At 38.3% G+C, this 20,869-nt stretch overlaps 1 protein-coding gene across 2 annotated transcripts in view; it reads left to right on the forward strand.

Moving 5' to 3' along the window:
* The window catches only part of LOC127416082 (exocyst complex component 2-like), a 40,287-nt gene that overhangs the window by 12,435 nt on the left and 6,983 nt on the right, over positions 1-20,869 (forward strand). For both annotated transcript variants that reach the window (XM_051655204.1, XM_051655206.1), the window contains 21 exons: positions 703-836; positions 1,349-1,525; positions 1,695-1,821; positions 2,948-3,061; positions 3,137-3,261; positions 5,712-5,792; positions 6,479-6,624; positions 7,152-7,233; positions 9,253-9,355; positions 9,445-9,563; positions 10,445-10,549; positions 11,940-12,064; positions 12,240-12,308; positions 12,437-12,594; positions 12,703-12,824; positions 13,502-13,563; positions 13,656-13,736; positions 13,831-13,890; positions 13,984-14,045; positions 14,149-14,215; positions 18,182-18,298. In XM_051655204.1, the coding sequence (XP_051511164.1) occupies positions 719-836; positions 1,349-1,525; positions 1,695-1,821; positions 2,948-3,061; positions 3,137-3,261; positions 5,712-5,792; positions 6,479-6,624; positions 7,152-7,233; positions 9,253-9,355; positions 9,445-9,563; positions 10,445-10,549; positions 11,940-12,064; positions 12,240-12,308; positions 12,437-12,594; positions 12,703-12,824; positions 13,502-13,563; positions 13,656-13,736; positions 13,831-13,890; positions 13,984-14,045; positions 14,149-14,215; positions 18,182-18,298 (2,220 nt within the window). In that variant the 5' untranslated portion in view covers positions 703-718. The remainder of the gene's footprint in view (positions 1-702; positions 837-1,348; positions 1,526-1,694; positions 1,822-2,947; positions 3,062-3,136; positions 3,262-5,711; positions 5,793-6,478; positions 6,625-7,151; positions 7,234-9,252; positions 9,356-9,444; positions 9,564-10,444; positions 10,550-11,939; positions 12,065-12,239; positions 12,309-12,436; positions 12,595-12,702; positions 12,825-13,501; positions 13,564-13,655; positions 13,737-13,830; positions 13,891-13,983; positions 14,046-14,148; positions 14,216-18,181; positions 18,299-20,869) is intronic.

The following is a 20,869-nucleotide window of genomic DNA, read 5'->3' on the forward strand; positions in this document are numbered from 1 at the left end:
CACTCTCATCTCCTATTATACCCTGTATTTATAACCTATAATAGTATTTGTATATAGTATTTATAAGAAAGATAGATAGACAGACAGTATTTTTGGTGTTGATTGTACTTGTATGTCATTGTGGTGTCATTACTTTTTTGGGACATTCAGGAATGAAAAACGCATGCGCAAGTTACTTTACTTCCTGAATGAGTGCACAACCGAGTCCAAGTTGCTTTCACATTAACGCGAATCGTGTTACAGTTCCATTGCAACCGAACTCAGACCACCTCCTACAGGTAGTCTCGGGTTCAGTACCGCAGTGCGCTCCCCGGTCCGCATGACAGCTTTGACATTACCAATTTTTCATGCGAACCGTGCTCTGTTTCGAACTAAACTGCCAGTGTGAAAGCACCCTGAACCAAGGGAGAAAACGCACCAGGTTCTGAAACAAATGCTCCAAACGAGCCAGGTGTGAAAACGCCCTTACTCTAGTACATCTTGTGCAGCCTTGTCCACTTACACATGAACAGAATCTCTTTCACTCAGCAGGAGCCGGATGTGACGATTTATTTGTTCATGTCTCCAGCTCTTTCCGCTGCCTTGCTTTTTAAGTGCACTGAACGTGCTGAATGTTTTGATGTGTGTGTCTTCAGCAGGGATGAGAGCCTTACCAAGCCTAAACAATACAGATATAATAGAGTTAAACTTTGTCATTTCTAGGTGACGTTTGTGAACGATGTCCCGTGCCCGCCAGCCTCCCTTGGTGACTGGCATCTCGCCCAATGAGGGCACTCCATGGACCAAAGTCACGATCCGTGGAGAGAACCTGGGCACTGGACCCAATGATCTCACTGGTAATACATACACACAGCACACCTGTGAATTCATTATATTCAGATGTGCATGCCAATGTGTGGTGCCGTTAAGTGTAGACTTACAGAAGTACACCCTTCATTTTGAACATGCATAAAAAGTTATGTGTATTCTGTGTGTTTAGATCTCTTGTAGAGCACATTTATTCAATTAGCAGACACTTCTATCTTCTAGAGTGATATTAACATGGGAAAAATTACAAACAAAAAAATTCAGTTTAGGGATAAGCTTTAAGTTTATTAGTTAAGCTGTATGTATTTATTTGGTCAGTGAATCCCCTAAAAAGGGAGTTAATAATTGTTTTCATGTGTTTGAAATCATGATTTAAGTATACTTTATAATACATTTTGGAGTCTAGAGCTCTTCGTCAGAATCAGTGTGAACCACATAAAAAAAACTTTTTGTTTCAATAGTTCCAGCAAAAATAAACCATTTGAACAATTGCCTGACTTATCCTTTACTGTTTTTCCATCTCCATGTCCCTCTCTGCCAGGTCTGTCTATCTGTGGTCATAATTGCCTGTTGACTGCAGAATGGATGTCTGCCAGCAAGATTGTGTGTCGAGTGGGTCCTGCTAAAGACGACAAGGGTGAGATCATTGTCACCACCAGGAGTGGAGGCCGAGGAACGTCTACGGTCTCCTTCAAACTGCTCAAACCCGAGAGGATCGGTGAGGCACTCACAGCGTCCTCAAACTCATACATACTCAAATGTTTGTTAGACAAAAATCAGGATTTTATTGATTGCACACACACTCTTTAAATGTATGCATATGCTCTTTCAAGACACAAATGGATTTGAATAAGCACCAATGAGTGTGTCTGTTTTTATGTGCTTAGGCATTCTGGATCAGTCTGCGGTCTGGGTTGATGAGTTAAATTACTATGACATGAGGACAGATCGGAACAAAGGAATCTCTCCTCTCTCACTGAGGCCAGCCAATCCTCTGGGCATCGACATAGACAAGTACAGAAACACACAGACATATTTGTGTTGTCCCCCTTTGAATTTGCAAAAAAGCATATTTTCTTAGTCAATATTTTGATTTTAGCTTAAAATGTTTTTTAATTTATAAGGGCACATGTCCTGTAACCGGTAACAGTTACATTTTCAGGTTTTTCAGCATTTTTAAGTACCTTTTTTGCACACTGCAGGACATGTCAACTTTCCAGAAATATTTCATGTCAACTACTCACTTGAAACACACGCACGCCACCTGTACCATCTGATAGAAACACACTCACATAGACCAAAACACTTGCATTTCCTTACACTAATGCACATTTTACTCCCAAAACACTGCACAGTGTTTATAGAAGTGGACTGCTCTGTTTATAAGGAAGGAAGTTCAGCAGAAAGTAGAAACAGGCCATTGTGTGTGTGTGTGTTCTACCTGGGTGATGTCATTAGTACACCATTTCCTTGAATAGGAAGTGAAACTCTTCTTTTCCCTGACCTACTCCAGCACTGCTAACCCATTCATATTTATATATTTAGAGAGAGAAAATGAGAGGAGCCATATGCATCTCATCAGTTTAATCTCTACCACACAACAAAAACTAAAATGACTGTCATTGCCTTTTGTCATTCAAAATATGAAGACAGAATGGGATGGCTTATATAATGCTCTTTCTCTTATTCTTATGATCTGGTTTGTACTCAGTCTGGATTTCTCTATTGTCTGTAGTGTCGTAGAGCATATGGCCTATGATCTGTGGTCTTTGTCATGGCAATATCTGCATTTCAGCTGTGTAACGTCTGGGGGCATTTCACTAAGAATTTATTTTACCTGCTGATAGTGCTGTTTATTTCCTATGTGCAATGTTAAGGAAATGCTACTGAGTTTTGGGAATTAGGCACAATCTATAATGAGCCTAATTAAAACAGAAAGGAGGCAGGTTTGGGCTAAAAAGAATGGCAATGACTTAATTGAAATACAGCATTTTACATTATTTAGTGCCTGGTTAATCTGATTGCTGTTGGATTGTGACTATGCCACAGGTTTTTGAAATACTACGTGTAAAAATTAACTGTAAAAATAACTGTTTAGGGAATTTTACCTCTGTGTGTAACCATATCTTCTGTTCTTCAGGGGAAACGTTGCTCTGAAGGATATAGAGATCATGTTCCCTGGTATGAGCGGAGACTTCACCAGCGAGAATTTCTCTGCCACCTGGTATCTCATTGAGAACCATTCATCAACCAGGTTTGTCCATCCATCCATCCATTCATCAAAATGCTTGATATGTGTCATGTTAAGTTGTGTTTGTTGCTGGTGTAGTTTTGACCAGCTGCGTTTGGCTGTGGGGAATCTGAAGAAACAGGCCAGTAAGAAGAACGAAGGCAGTCTGGCCTACGTGAAAGGAGGACTCAGCACTTTCTTTGAGGCTCAGGATGCTCTTGCAGGTACATTTAAGCACGAATACCCTCAAGTAATGTTGAAGACAGCATGAAATGCTAGTTGCAATGCATTTAACTGAGGGCAAACAGAATACCGAGTGGGAAATAATGTAGGGTGGTACTGGATTGTTTTCATCAGTATTTGGTTTCCTGTACTTTTGTTTGTTGGAAAGGGGAAAAGAAAGAAATCAGAAATAACAGAATATTTATTTTATTTAGACTGAAATCACATGAATCATGTTGTAATCATCACTTCCGAACTTGTTAATAGGAAGCATTAGATTTGGATTATTTTTTCAATGCCCTTGTGGCCTTGATTACATAAGCAGTAATGGAAAGTATTTTCGTAAGTGGAGAAAGTAGCTACATTTTCAAAAAGATAATGAAAACCAACATAATTTTTTAAGAATAATGTGCAATGATAATTCAAGCACAGGTTATTAGGAAAGTATCTACCTTATTTTGTAACGCGAATGTAAGCAAGCAACTGCATTTCCGGCAAGTGTGACAGAATTCTGCTGTCGACCGCAATGTAAATAACTAGAAGGATAATAAGACCTGAATTTAGTGATATGGGCTTATAAACTATTACACGACCTCAGGATGTACAGCAGAATAATATACCAATGTCGGATAATTTTCTAAAGCTAGCATTTAAAGTAAAAGAGTAAGTAGATCATTCACTTGTTTGCTATGTGTTATATTGAAGAGGCGATAATAAAATCTGCATCTTATTCTACTGAGAGCGTGTCGATGCATTTTTTTAAGGTCTTCATGTAAACCTCCATTCATCTTTATCTGCAAAACCTCCGATGTTGCCTTAATGTGTTTATATATTTCAAAATGCGATCAGTGCCTGATCTCTCATTCATTTTGCCTGTGCAACAGTGATGAAACTATGGCAAAATGCAATAAACAGTCAAACTATTTGCACTACAAACCAATGTGTTTATGACAATAATGATTAATGATAATAATATGATGACATATATTGCCAGGCTGCAATATAAAGCAACATAATATGGTATTTTTGTATCACTAAAATAGCTGGAGGTGGCTTATTCCATAAGAGGTCCACATTCAAAGTGGAAAATGGCAGCGCCCTACTCGCACTGAAAAATAAGGTGGATAGAGGACCAGTTTTGATTTCATGTTTTGTCTCCTGTCAATCCATTGTCAATAAAATGTGTCTTCAGTGTGTCAGTGTTTATGGGTCAAAGGGAAAGCTCAAACAGTCAATCTGAATATTATATCTGCCATTTAACAAAATAAAGCAGGTTGTCCTTTTATTCAGTTTATTTTTATACTTCTAATTTCAATGTCCACAGATATACGTGTCACCACAGTTCAGTGCCGGAAAGTAGAGATGCTATTTTTTGTGTGTATGTGTGTGTAGGAGCCATTTCGGGTCACTCGTCTTGAGTCAAACAGAAGAACTATTCTTAGCGTTGTCAGTGTGTGTGATTGACAGGCATGGGGACGGATAACAAGGCGTGGTTGTAATAATGTTTAGATGAGGTTGTAAGAAGGTTGTCATTGTGCTGAGAGGAAATGAGAGAGCAGCAAACGGATGTTCAACTAATTCCCAGAGAAGACTCCCAAAACTTACAAAGCAAAAGTCAAAACATACAGCAGGGACAGAGGAAACGTACCACACAGCATTCCGGGCCCCGGGGGGCCGGAGGTTAGCCCTGACGTCATTGTGTACAGAAGTCTCAGCAATCCAGATGTGGAGAGAGAAAATAAGCTTTATTTAGATTTTTGGGGAGAAGGTTAATTTTAGAGTTTAGATGGCATTCCACAGCAAAGGAGAACATTTTCTCCATGCAATTTTTTTAAACCGTTCTTTAACGCTGACTGTCTCCACTGGAATTTTGCATGTGACAAAATCTTATATGTTTGTTCAGACAGTGTAGTCAATATCCAGTATGTCTACTGCATTGTTTGCTATAATGATATAGGGGGCAGCATGATGTCAACTGTCTTCTACTGTAAAACTTTTAGTATAGAGGAAAAAACATATCTCGCCATGGTGCTTAACTCATGAGACACATAAGAAAGTATATGTGACAGAGAAGGCGTAACTGTATTTATGTATTTTTAACTTTTTTTACTGAACATTGCCTGTGTTTCTGAATAAGCGTTGCATCCAAAATTACGATTTTTATTTTTTTTATTTCTGATCTGATAGTTCACACTGAGATTAATTTCTAAGATTCAGATTGTACAAATATGGCTTGGATTGGTTTTGTACAAATCTGATCTCATCAGATTTCTTCTGTTCAGATGAAAACATTTCTAAGACTTGATTCTGGTTGATTTGGGTTGTCAGTGTTAACAAAGCTTTTCACACACATGCAAACATAAAAACACAATCACTAACACACTGTGTGTGTATACATTTAATTGGACTGTAATTTCTTTTCTTTTGTCTCTCTGCCTCTTCCTTTGTCTAGCTATCCATCAGAAGCTTGAATCAGACGGCACTGAAAAGGTGGAGGGTTCTATGACCCAGCGACTAGAGAACGTCCTCAACAGTAAGACATAAAACCAAACACATGCTCACAATCACATATTGCAAGGCAACGTGTACAGTCAATTGCACAAAACATCTAAATTTAGGATCAGAGTTATGCATGCATTCTTTATAGACCACCTCACATTTCATGTCAGTATGTCAACTACTGTAGACGCCGTTCACTTTACACGATCAGTATTTGAAGACCTCTGAGTGTTTCTGTGAATGTGTCTGCATGTGCTGTAGACCACTCATGTCCCAATCATATCTCCATGTCAATTCTCATGTTACGCATAGGTCAATAAACACGCTTGTTTCCTGCGGGCCGCTCAAATAAACCAGTCACACACTGACAAGCTTTCATCGCCAGTCCCTTCCCTCCCTCCTCACCGCCTGTCTTTACATTTACATGTATGTTTCTACCAGAGCAACACATTGCCTTTGACTCTCTTGGCCAATAGCAAACAGCCTGTGGAGACAAAGCTGCCTACACTGGTTGGTCGGATTTTATATTGGTCAGGGGGCTGGTTCTTATTAAATCAGACCAAGGGAATCAAGAATAGCTCTGACCACCCAAGAACAGGGAGGCCAATAGATCTTGAATTTATTTGAAGCCGACTGAGGAGGATCTTTACCAGCTGTTGTCTTATTTATTCATTCCTTCTACACCATTTTCTTATCTCTTTTTTACTCCCTGTCTTTCAGGAGCAAGTGAAACTGCTGACACCCTGTTTCAGGAAGTATTGGGCAGAAAGGACAAGGCCGACTCTACACGCAACGCCCTTAACGTCCTCCAGAGATTCAAATTTCTGTTCAGTCTGCCACTCAACATTGAACGCAACATCCGGAAGGTGGCATCCCCCACACACAGACACCCGCATACCCGCTGTCTTTCTTTCTAACACCATACAGCAACAAGCAGTTTTTCTGCTCATAATGAAAGCGAAAATGCTGCACAATGTAACAGAATCGTTATAGTGATCAGAACAGTGATGCCTCTCCAGACGGTACACTTTTTATGATTTTCCTTGTGAAACTTAAGGGATTTGTCAAATAATAACCGATGTTTTCCAGCTTTCACAATCAGTTTCTCTTCATCTATATTTAATGTTTAATATACATGAGGAGTGGTATTTTGGTCTAATGAGTTTTTGACAAAAAGACCATCAAAATATAGTATTGTTAAATGCTTGCCACTATAGTGACTGTTTAGGAAAAAACTCAGAATTACATGGAAGAGATATCTTAATTACTTGTTGCTATTGTTGTGTACTGGATATGACATGGTGTCACTCTCTCACCTACACACTTACACTCTCTGAGATAAAGTTATCCATGAATGCGAAACTGAATGTGTATGTGTGTGTTTCTCTTCCAGGGGGATTATGATGTGGTGATCAATGATTATGAGAAAGCCAAATCTTTGTTTGGAAACACAGAGGTTCCAGTCTTTAAGAAAGGTGCATAATCTCTTCTGATTTCCAGTGTAAACTTCACTAGTGACTTATTCATTGAGATAACAATTAGAGCTGAGACATGTCAAAATGACATGTAGCCTCTTAAGCTATGTTCAGACTGTCAGCACAAAGTACGATATTTTTGTGTATCTGATCGGAATCTGATCTTCATGATTGACTGTCCGCACTGTGTATCGCAACTTATCAGATCCGATTTGTGTGTCCTGTGGCTATCTTTTTTTCTGGCAAATCTGTATTAGTTGCTAAAGCAATGACGTTGCATCAGTACACAAAAAGTATGCAAAAAATACCTAAAAGTCCTGGAAAATAATTATTTGTCCTGTAAAATATTTTAATATAATATAGAACTGTTTGACTGTGTTGCTAACAAGGTTTTTGTTACATGTACAGAAACATGCTCGGAATAGGAATCAAATCCACAAATTTCACGGCCTTCGGCTACACATTGTGTAACAACGTCAATGGTTAACTGTCATGAAAGATTCCATCTCATACTTTCTCTGCTCATCTGCTGTGATCTTTGATTTTCTCTGACTAAATAGTTTAAGTATTGATATAGTACAAAATAAAAAAATTTCGTTCCAACATTGCTGTTATTGTAACCACAAAAACATGAGTAATAATCTTTAGACAGCGATGGCGGTCGGACAACTGATAAAAAAATGACAAAAAATAATTCACACCCTGATTTGGTGATTCAGCCTTCACACCCCAAGATGTGAATTAATTTTCAATAATTCAACAAATAGAGTCTGCATATTCCGCGGTTACCACATGTAGTATGCGGAAAACATGGATGGAATCACAGAATTTAATCAAAAAAATGGCATTAGCTATAAAATGCAAAATATCATGGAACATGACATCTTTAGATGAAAATGAATGTTTGAATGCACAATTAATCAAATTATAATTGCGATATGTCATAGTGTGATAATTAAACTACAAAGGTCTGTAATTTAATTTAATAAGTATATAATCTGGAAGTGATGCACGCTTCAAAATGAATGTATAAACTGAAAACATCTCATCATGATCATCACGCACGCTCTTGTGTTTGTGAGATGACAGAGAGCAGAACACTTTGAAGTGTGCAGCACATAAAGACTGTGTATTTATTTTATTTAATCACAGCTTTACAGGCATTAATAATCACACTGGGCCATGTAGCTAACTGCTTATACTGAGGTGAGAAACTATAATCAAAAACACACACAAACGGCAAAATAAAAGCTATGCAGTTTTGCTTAAATATTACACTTGTTGGGCACATAAAATGTCCTGGAAAATTGTGCCTCGAAAAGAGTGGGATCCCTGAAAAAAACAACATGGAAGGGAATGGAATAGAGATTTTTGCTTATAACATGGCAATGTGTAGCTGTGGCGCTGGGCTACGCCTTATGTGAGGCAGCGGTTGAGACTGAGGAGACTGGCTTGTGCTGCTTTATTTCGTGCTACTGTCTCCTCTTGTATCATAGTTCAAAGCAGTGTGTGGTGCAGACAGACTAGCAGTGACTGGTGGTCATGTGTGGTAGCCACCTTTGATGAAACGATGTGGCTGTCGAACTTCAAAATGCGTGCGGGAACATTTCATTAATAATATTCTCAGCTAGACCTACACTCTGCCACCACACAGCTTATTACCGCCAGCACTGCCAGCATGTTTCCTGCAACAATGTGTGACATATAACGTGTCTTTACATTGCATGAAAAAGTAACACACCAAAAAGCCACTTGAGACCTGATCAGAGCAGTTATGCTGAAACGGATTTTCTGAAATGTGATTTGAATAGGATTTGAAACCACACATGAATGTAGCTTGAAACAGATTTGTATAAATTGTATTTCATGTGTGTTTTTTTTGGGGGGTTTTTTGCCGTTCAGACTTGTTAAATATGATCAGATTCTAATCGGATATGCACAGAAATCGGATTTGGACTGACAGACTGAACATAGCCTTATAGATGTTAGCATCACATGTCTGTGTGTTTATTTTTGTAGTATACTCCGAGGTGGAGACTCGAATTGATGCGCTGAGGAAATTGCTGCTGGATAAACTACTGGAGATGCCATCCACTCTACACGATCAGAAACGCTATATCAGGTGTGTGTGTTATGGTGTTCTGGAAATGGAACCCACTGTGTGTATAGTTTAATCTCATGATGTTCTAATTATTTACTCTTTTTCTTCAGGTATCTGTCAGATCTACATGCTCCAGGTGACCCGGCATGGCAGTGTATAGTCGCACAACACAAGTGGATCCTACAGTTGATGCAAAATTGTAAAGAAGATTTGATCAAAGAGCAGAAAGGTACACACAGACACACACGTCCACTATTCGATGGATTTAAATAAATTGGTGGTTAATAATGATCTCCACTGCTCACAAGAGTGAAACCAGTGTGTGTGTGTGTTCTGCCTCGTGTGTAGACTGAGAGCAGCTTGTGTGTGGTCTGGTCATGACCCTATAGAGAACAGGAAGTCCACAGAGCTCTGTGGAGTGGCAGAGCTGAGAGAGGGAGATTTGTAGTAGGGAGGGAGAGAGAGAGAGAGACATGGGGGAATACAAGAAGAGAGAAGCGCTTAGATAAACACAGAGGATGATTGGACACCTGGATCAACAACAGCACAAATTTTTGATTAAAATAAAAATAAAAAAGAATAATTGTCATAGCAGTTGAATGGTGTCTGTGAGTGAAAGAGTAAGAGTCAGAGAAACAAGACATATGGACATCAATTATTGAGTGTTTCTGATTATATCAACAACTTAATCAGGGATCTGTAAGAGAGATGCATGACCAGAAAGACCTTTAGTTCCCTCTACTGACAGACAGGAGGTACAACCCCACTTCCTCTGGGCTGGTAACAAAAAGATTGAAGGTTCAAACCTGGCAAGGGATGATCCATGAGGTATCGTGCCTTTGAGCAAAGCACTTAACTACAGGTTGCTCCAGGGTGATTGAACTATAATTACTGTGTCTCTCTGGATAAAATAATTTGCTTCATGACTACTTACAACTTAACACTAAAACAACTTAAACCACAGGGAAAGAGAAGTAAATAGCCGAATCCAGACTTTCAGAATAATTGTGTTTATTTTGTGTGTGCACAATCATTCATTGTGAAATGCTGTTAAATGCTGTACCTGCTGAATTATAAAGAGAAACATTCATTCTGTCTGTCTGTCTTAAGTGAGTGGTGTAGGGTTAGGACAGGATCGCTCCTTGGCTCTGAGCAGAATCAGTCTCTCAGCTCCAGTGAAGAGAGGAGGCAGCTTCCAGACACCTAAAGATGACTGTGAGTACAATAAAGAAAGAAGAACATTTGGGCAACATTTATGTCTCCTTACATTACGCAACTTTTCATGCTTTTTGTTGTTATACTTTTTTGCACTTCATTATCATGGAGTAACACACTGACATAATGAGTGGTGTATGCAGTCATGAAATCAGGGACCCTCCACTCGAAATAATAACACAAGTGGACAAAATGCAAATTACCAGGTATGGCGATGGCACCTGTCCACTTGCGTTCGGATCGCTGAAACGCACCTTTAATACCAGGCAATAAATGGAGCACACAAACAGCGGGAGAGTGAGAGAGAGTGAATTCAAAACTGACGCTCTGTTAAAATGATTTTCTTGTTTTCTTTTATCTGTCAAATTAACATGCAGCATCTGGAATTATCCATCAATGTTTAAAGAAAATCGATAAGTGACAGTTTTCGGTTAACACAACCCTTGGACACAAAAGCATTTGTTCCTCTTCACGTTTTTTCATCTTTCCCAAAATGTAATACGATTTCCCAAACATGTAATATGTGTAATTTATGTTGTGCTTGTTTGTCCCAGCCACATTTAAATCTATTTGGTCCAATATCTGGCTTTACATAACCATGTATTATACATCATATACAGTATATTCTCATTAGCTGTGTTTTACTTTCTTCTTGTTGGCAGAAAAATTATTTGACTCTTGGAACTTGCATTGTACATGTGCACAGTTAAAGGGATAGTTCACCCAAAAATGAAAATTCTCTCATGATTTACTCACCCTCCTGGCATCCCAGATGTGTATGACTTTTAGATTTTTAGAAGAATGTTTCAGTAGGTCCTCACAATGCAAGTAAATGGGCTTCAATGGGTTTGAAGCTGCAAAATCCACATAAAGGGAGCATAAAAGTAATCAGACTTCAGTGGTCAAATCCATTAGTTCAGACACGATATGATTGGTGTGGGTGAGAAACAGATCAATATTTAAATTATTTTTAATCATAAATTCTCCTCCCTGCCCAGTAGGGGCAATATGCACGAAGACTGTGAATCACCAAAACAGAAGGAAAAAGGACTTAAATATTGATCTTTTTCTCACCCACACCTATCATTTCGCTTCAGAAGATGTGGATTTAACCAGTTGTCTGTAGTACTTTTATGTTGCCCTTATGTGGATTTTGGAGCGTCAAAATTTTGGCACCAATTCGTTTGCAGTGTATGGACCTACAGAGCTGAGATATTATTCTAAAAATCTTTGTTTGTGTTCTGCAGATGAAAGAAAGTCATACACATCTGGGATGGCATGAGGGTGAATAAATGATTCGAGAATCACAGAGAGCTGATTGCCTAGAGTTTTTATTTCAGAAACAGAGTGCTGCTGTCTTTGTAACTTCATGTCATATGTATTCTCTAAGCCTGGCATTATAAGAGTCCTCAGCAAGTGAGGTTTGTAGAGAAGCTCTCAGACGTGGTCATCAGCCAGCTGCCGAACTTCTGGAAGCTCTGGATCTCCTACGTCAACGGCAGTCTCTTCAGTGAGGTAGATATACACATTGAGATTTACTTCAGAGGAGTTAGAAATGGGATGTTTAATGATTTCAGTTTTAATGCAGAGATCATAAAATTAGTACAGACAAGGTCAGTGCAATCAGGATTTTCTTGCACACATACATACATAGTACATACACTCTTGTTGACTATGTTTTCTTTGACAGACCGGAGAGAAGTCCGGTCAGGTGGAGAAGTCAAAAAAGAATGCCCGGCAAAGACAGAGTGACTTTAAGGTCAGTGAAGCAGCTAGAATGCTATTGTAATTATAGTGCACTTGGATTTGAGACCCAGCCTGTGTGTGAGTGTGTAGACTGAAGGAAGGGGACAACTAACAGCACATTTCACTCTAAAATGTGCTTAGGGCATGATTGAGGAAGTGACCCGTCGTTTGGTGCAGTTCGTTCGAGGGGCTCTATTACCCTCCTCTCTTAATGATCTGGAGCTGCGGCAGTATGGAGGATGGGACATCAAAACCCCACTCATCGGAGCCTGGCTAACACAGGTCATCCACACAGTCAGGTACGTGTGTTTGTTAGAGTTTGTAGTAGGGACAAAGGAATTACATTTATCCATCCTATCCTTATGTTTTCATATAATGCTCACTTGGTAATTGATGATCTCTCTTAGGCTGAGTCACGAGGCTCTGTCTGCTTTGGAGATTCCTAATGACCTGCTGCAGGTGATTCATGATTTACTGCAGGACCTTCGTGTGCACTGTCTACTGATCACACTACAGCACACCGAAGAGGGTAAAGACTGTACATACACTGAGCTTCAGCTGTCCCTTCCTATTTAAGAAAATGTTTTAAACGGTTTACTTTCAAGCAAAAAAATGAAACGAAGGAAAAGGATGTTATTTTATATCAGCATGCCTTGTGTTTAGTAGTGGTTGACTAATATTGCTTTTTTTAATGACCAATATATGGATATCTGGAGGGCATGGTGTCCAAACGCATAAACAATGCCATTATAAGCAATAGGGTTTAATGACAGCAAATGAGATTGCTGAAATGAAAAGAACATTTATTCGATTCAATATTTGCTAATATTTGAAAACTAAATTGTTAATTATAGTTGAAAAGGCTGTCAGTAGAATTTGGAACTGACACAAAGGTGGGGAACCCTTTTGTTGATCTGCCAAGCAGACAAGGTTATAGGTTGATGCTGATACCCTCAAAATAGCACATTTTTGGCTTATTAATTGGGCTAACCTTTCACTAGTGTTTTGTTGCTCCAGATGAGAGACAGCAGGGGGTGCCCAAGAACTCTTTACTGGATGGACCTGCGTTCAAGTTATATGAACTGCTTTAAATGTTTTAACAACACAGCTTTAGTGAATTTAGCCATGGATTAGCAAATGCCAGTTAGTCGACATTTGGAAAGAGAGGGAGTGATGACTTAATGCAAAGGACTGTGTGTTGTTCAGATGTAAAGAGACTTGCAGAAAAAGAAGACTGGGTTGTGGACAATGAAGGAATCACATCACTGGTACATACTCTATGCTTTTATTTTGATCATTATAATTCAATGTATAATTCTTACCCAAACTTTCAGATTAAAAAACTATGTATTTGTATTAGCCGTCCCAGTTTGAGCAGTGCATGGCTCAGATGCTGCAGTCTCTGAAGGAGCCTATGGAGTGTAAACCTGGAGAGATCAATGTACTGTAAAAAAAACCTCACGCAATACTCTCTTATGCTCTACTGTTCCATTACAGATCTAGAGGATAATACATTTCTCTCTTTTACTTCCCAGATCTTGAATCTGAATGTGGTCCAAGACAAAGCTTTCGAACAGTGTGTTGCTATCATGAAGGTTTGTGCGATGGCATTTATGTATGTTTGAGATGTGTAAGTACTGTATAATTGTGCTGAATGAGAAGTATTTGTATTACTCTGCTTGTTGTAGGTCTTTATTAAGTGCCTTGAGCAGCTCAGCACCAAGACTGATGGAGACATTGACACTTCTCAGTACGTTTCTGTCATAACATGAATATTTGTGAATATGCAATGTTTAGGATGAATGTGTTTAATCTTGCAATGGGAGTTTAATATCAGGTTCTCTATCTTTCAGTTTGTCAGTGGATTTGGCTTCACCTGATTTATTTGGAAGCATCAATGAAGACTTAAGTCCAAAACCAGTAATGCCATTCTTTACTTCTCCTCATGATCTGTACCTTTTATGATCTCTTGTCTCTCGCTCACTCTCTCTTTCTCTCTTCACAGCATTAACATACCCAAAAATGAAAATTCTGTCATAATTTACTCACCCTCATGTCATTCCAAACCCGTATGACTTTCTTTCTTCAGCAGAACACAAAAAGAAATGTTTTAATGAAGATTACCCTGTGAAGGGCAATGGATGTTTAAGTCATTTTTTCAGCAAAAATCTGTTGCGTGTTCATGAGCGCTATGAGACAAGCTATGACCGGCAAGCTTGTTCACTTGAACTCTTGAGTTGTTTTTTGCATTCATGGGGCTCTTTTTTCGTGACCATGCTAAGAGCAGCACAGCATCCTATTCAGTTTTCGTGAGAGCGCTTATTCTAAGCGGAATTTTTGTACCAGTGCTATTTTCATGGCAGCACAAAGCACAAGTGCACATGGGTGGGAGTGTTTGCGCTATCTGTGGGTGTACGTGTGCAAACTGTGGGTGTATTATATGTTAATGAAGTGGTGCAAAGTGCAATCTGCTATTTTCCTGAGAAATAGGTCATTGTGCTAAAACGTTTCAGCGGCACTTCTATTCTCAGCGCAAAGTCTGAAATCAGTTCCTGCATTTGCAGTTTGGAGATTCCACCAGCAGGTAGTAATAAATTTAATGTCCAAACTAATATAGTGGAATGTCAAATGATGTCCCTGACAATCACAGTTGAAGCCTTCTTATGAAACAAGATTAGTTTGCGTTAAACTTTCTAGAGGTCATGGTTTATTTTTCAAATATTACTATGTTTAGGCTATATTAACAGTTGGATTTATGATCTAATTTAGGTTGGTATTTTTATACCTGTTGTCTTAGAGGGATTTTTTTAGGTCACTGCAAAAGGGTCTGGTGAAAGAAGTTGGAGAGGGTAAAATCAAATGTTTGGTTTTGGGAAGGTGGTTATTCTGGATAAGATTTTTTGACCACTTCATTATTTTGATTATATTTTCATTTTGTTTGAAGTGTAATTTTAATTTAAAATTAATGTAACTTTTAAAGTAAAAGTAAAGTGTGTGCAAAAATCCACAGCCTAACCTGGAAGTCCGATGCAATCACTGTTAATACCAGCCATGATTTTTTTTCACTGTCAAAATTATTAATAATACTTAAATTCTTTATAATTCTTTGACGAGAACCACATTTTCCATGTGTATAAAAGGAGCGTTTCACTGTCATAGAAATATGCCTGACATTCAACAAGGATGCAGTTTATGCTCAAAAGAATGTAAGTCCATATTTATGTTCTTCTAATTCATTGCATACAGCCCATTTACACTACCAACTTGTTATGAATGTGCTCTCTTTGCTTATATCGCTGGTGCTTGAGGGAATGGACTATATAATAGGAAGCTGATGGTGCAGTTACCAGAGAAGAACCTCACAATTAAATTGCACTTGACCCTGCACATTAGTGCTTTCCGCACTCCGTTTCGCCAAACCCACATGCACCTAGACTTAATGAATTGCTTGCATGAAAAAACCAAAACTTGCACAAAATGCCCACTGACACATAGCGCTGCACTTAGCACTCTTAATATAGGGCCCATGAACTCCCAAGGGGCTTCAAGATTTCCTCTGAAAATGTTGTGTACTGTATGCCTTGTAAAATGTCGCTCGAGTCACATGGACTACTTTTATGATACTTTTGGGTCCTTTTTAAAACTTTAATGTAAGACACTGTCCACTGCCATTTTTTTGAAAAGACGGAAGGGGATTTTTATTAAAACATCTCCTTTTGTGTTTAGCAAAGTAAGAATGTCATACGTAAATTATCACAGAATCTTTTACTTTAGGTGAGCTATTCGTTTGATAGATGACGGTGATATATAAATTGCAAACAGAATGAAATTTTTCATATAAAATAAATGAATGTCTGAGGTGGCAGTTGGCACATTGAGCCGTTGTGCTCATATACTGTAGGAGACACGGGTTTGAATCCTGCTCACGTTGTGTACTAATTCTGTTTCCCTCTTCACGGCATCACTTGCTGTCGTTGTCCGTTCTCGCTGTCAGTAAAATTGCAAAAGAAAAAAAATGAAAGAACCACAGTATGTGTGGGCCAGTTATCACAGTATTTTTTCACAGTACAGTAAACTGCTGAGGTGGATGTCAGTGTAGAGAATAGTAGTGAGTGAAGATAAATGATGCCCTCACGCTGCTCTGATGTTCAGTTCCTCACTTATTTTAAACGATTAGTCACAGGTTCTGACTGAAATCCAAATAGCACTCTGCTGATGTGTATCAGAACCACAAAGTGTCACAGTTTTACTGAAAACTAAAAAAAAACATGAGATTAAAAGAGAGTGAGAGAAACCAGGTAATAAGGCTCTGTGTTGGAAATGATCAAAACAAAATGGCACCTTGATGATTGAAATTATTTGGTGACCTCGAATAACCCTGAAGAGTCCTCCCTCCTTGGTTTAATCCCCCACTCTCTGCTTATTCATTACTGCTGTGTGCACGCGTGCACACGTGTTTGAGAGAGATAGAGAAAAAGAAACGGTTAAATAACACTTTTAGCTTATTTGTGGTATTATTACTTCTGAAGAACTCTTTTCTCAAGAAAACATTCTGTGTTCCATTATGGATGCGTTTCTCACAGTTTCCATCTGCAACATAGCAAACATTCAAGCATCACACACAGGAGTCATGTGTTGTTAAAAAAAAAAAAAAAAAAAGCCTGCTCACATGGGGTTTCCCCAAGCCTGCAGTGGAAGAGCTGCAAGTTTCCCCTTTGTCTCTCTCACAGTCTCTGTTTTACTCTCTCTCTCTCAAAGCCTGTTAATGGTTAACCAATTTTTAAGTAAAGGTTCAAACATACCTGATCATATCTATAAACTTTGCCTCACATTCATAAACTCACCCTTTCAGCATAGTTATAAATATATGTATTCTTTGTAGGGCTACCAATTGAATGTGTTAATTTAGTTTGATTATATCAAATAAAATTAAAAAAATCATGACACTATAAAATGTATGCAATTTTTAATGCCCCATGACCCGTATGCAAATTCCATAATAAGGATTTTTTCTACCAGTGGAGCAATGTAAGCTTGCAGTACCATCTTCAAGTACAGGAGAGTCTGCAGTCAGGGGGGCAGCAGGGAGCAGTCAGCGCAGGAGACAGAGGAGGTCTTGAGACATGTTTTTAAGTTGAAAAAGTGTAAAGGTCTGGGTGTGTACATAGACTAATAATAATAAAAAAAATAATAATAGTGCGGATGGAATGCGACTTAACTCTCTGTGTGAACGGCCCCTAAGTCTATCTTAGATATTGTTAAACCTGATTGCAAAATGGATTGATGTGAACTATAGGCCAGTTATAGACAGTGATGTTCAGTGATGTTGAAATAAAACAAACAGTACTGTTTATTGACTTCTAAAGCCACTTTTTGTAATGTCTATTTAATCTATTCAGCATACTTTATCATGTAATGACCCTTTTCACAGATTGTGATGATGCTTTTCTGCTTCATTTAGAAGCGTAAATCTTGCAGGCTTTTTTATATTTGCAATTTTTAAACGATTAAGTGTAAATTTATAACTATATACTTTGTATTATATTACCCTGGTATACGTTTTCAAACATGAGTTACCACAGCTGTGATGTGATATCTAATACAGCTGCTGAATAGTGACAGAAAATTTGGCACCTTTCTCTCTTCTAAATGCTATGATCAACTGCTCTCTATTTTGTTCTACTTTTGGAAAACTGAAAGCATAATAGTGGATTTTTTCTTTTGTGGTTGAAGCAAACGGGTTAGTTAACCCCGTCGTCGTTTACTTCCGCATTCCAAACTCGGTTATGTGAAAGGGTCCATTAATTGATTAAAAAATGTTTAGCGATTGACAGCTCTAGTTCTTTGTACCTACACATACTTGTGTGTGTGTTTTGACACATCCAGGAGCAGCATCTTCTCATCATCCTTAGTAACTGTCAGTACCTAGAGAGACACACGTTCCTAAACCTGGCTGAACACCTGGAGAAGAACAACTTTACTACTGCAGAGAAGATCATCAGGGTACAAACATACTCACACACTACCCTTTTCCCGTTTACTCCAGTCCACAGTTGTCTTTTCTCTTTTCTAAATGATAGCAGGTGTGTTTCCATGTGTGGTCATTTTGTTTTATTTAAGTGAGAATTAAATTGAAGCTCTTGGGTTTTTCATGGTCGAGTACAACAAACTCACTTGAGGTGGCTTTTGTGCCCTGCAGTGGAGAGGGTGAAAGCCCTTACTAAAGGTTATGGTTGGCCTTTCCAGTAAATGCAAATGGTTCTTGCTGCAGATAGTAGTGAATGAGTGTGTCTGTGTCTTGAGCTTTAGGGGAATAGTTAGTTTAGATGTGTAGATAAATATAACATAACACTTGAACAGATTTTGACCTCAGTTCACATTACTAATCATCGTGAGCATTACATACACTGGCTGCCAAAAGTTTGGAATAATGTACAGATTTTGCTCTTATGGAAAGAAATTGGTACTTTTATTCTCCAAAGTGGGATTCAGCTGATCACAGTGTATAGTCAGGATATTAATAACGTGAAAAATTACTATTACAATTTGAAAAAAAAATTCAGAACTTCAACTACTTCAAAGAGTTCTCATAAAAAAAAATCCTCCACGTGCAGCAATGACAGCTTTGCAGATCCTTGGCAATCTAGCTGTCAGTTTGTCCAGATACTCAGGTGACATTTCACCCCACACTTCCTGTAGCACTTGCCATAGATGTGGCTGTCTTGTCGGGCACTTCACACACACCTTACAGTCTAGCTGATCCCACAAAAGCTCAATGGATTTAAGATCCATAACACTCTTTTCCAATTATCTGTTGTCCAGTGTCTGTGTTTCTTTGCCCACTCTAACTTTTTCTTTTTGTTTTTCTGTTTCTAAAGTCACTTTTTCTTTGCAATTTTTCCCGTAAGGCCTGCATTCCTGAGTCTTCTCTTTACTGTTGTACATGAAACTGGTGTTGAGCGGGTAGAATTCAATGACACTGTCAGCTGAGGACATGTGAGGCATCTATTTCTCAGACTAGAGACTCTGATGTACTTATCCTCTTGTTTAGTTGTACATCTGGCCTTCCACATCTCTTTCTGTCCTTGTCAGAGCCAGTTGCCCTTTGTCTTTGAAGACTGTAGTGTACACCTTTGTATGAAATCTTCAGTTTTTTGGCAATTTCAAGCATTGTATAGCCTTCATTCCTCAAAACAATGATTGACTGACGAGTTTCTAGAGAAAGCCATTTCTTTTTTTGCCATTTTTTACCTAAATGGTAATATCGACATTAAGACATGCCAGTCTATTGCATACTGTGGCAACTCAAAAACAAACACAAAGACAATGTTAAGCTTCATTTAAGAAACCAAACAACTTTGAACTGTGTTTGATATAATGGCAAGTGATTTTCTAGTGACCAAATTAACAATTTAGCATGATTACTCAAGGATAAGGTGTTGGAGTGATGGCTGCTGGAAATGGGGCCTGTCTAGATTTTATCAAAAATGACTTTTTTCAAATAGTGATGGTGCTGTTTTTTACATCAGTAATGTCCTGACTATACTTTGTGATCAGTTAAATGCCACTTTGGTGAATTAAAGTACCAATTTCCTTCCGAAACAGCAAAATCTGTACATTATTTCAAACTTTTGGCCGCTAATGTAGATCTTGTGAGATGAGAATTATCTCCATAGCACCTTTCAGAGAGATCTAACACTGAATAATAGTTTAATTACTCCTAGGAAACAGTACATAATCACAAAGTGACATTGACTTGTAAATACATATAGAATTTAAAACAGACAAGAAATGATGAGTAATGATCATGCATCATAGTAATTCTTGTATATTCTAAAGTGTTTTAGAGCTGATTTAAGAACAGGCAGTGCCTTATTTCGCAACCATTGCTTTTATTATTGCTCATACTTAGGGTGAGGGATTTAAAAAAACCTTAATCCTTAGTATTACATTTTGCCATTTAACTCATCCTGCACCATTTGCACAGACATGAACGATACCTCAATTTGTGTGGCTTTTTGAGCAAAGGTGTGCTATTACTTTACTAAGCAATTGAACCTTCATTTTTTGACTGGCAGACAATAAAATAGGCAAAAATCTCATAGACTTGCATTGAAGGAGGGATCTGAGCTATACCTAGGCATGAGAATATCATAGAGACTCGGGGATGAACATTTTTGACTTTGACCACCAGTATGCAACCTAGCAACCACCAAGAACACCCTAGCAATGGTATAGCAACTCTTAAAGGGATATTTAACCCAAAAATGAAAATTCTCTCATCATGTACTTGTGCACCCTTATGCCATCCCAGATGTGTATGACTTTCTTTCTTCTGCAGAACACAAATTAAGCTTTTTAGAAAAATATTTCTGTTCTGTAGGTCCATACTATGCAAGTGAATGGGTGCCAAAATTTTGATGCTCCAAAAAGGACAGAAAAGCAACATAAAAGTAATCCATATGACTCCAGTGTTTAAATCCATATCTTCAGAAGTGCTATAATAGGTGTGGGTGAGAAACAGATCAATATTTAAGTCATTTTTTTCTAGAAATTCTTCTCCCTGCCCAGTAG

Source organism: Myxocyprinus asiaticus, chromosome 25 (genome assembly GCF_019703515.2).
Source record: "Myxocyprinus asiaticus isolate MX2 ecotype Aquarium Trade chromosome 25, UBuf_Myxa_2, whole genome shotgun sequence".
Taxonomy (NCBI): Eukaryota; Metazoa; Chordata; class Actinopteri; order Cypriniformes; family Catostomidae; genus Myxocyprinus; species Myxocyprinus asiaticus.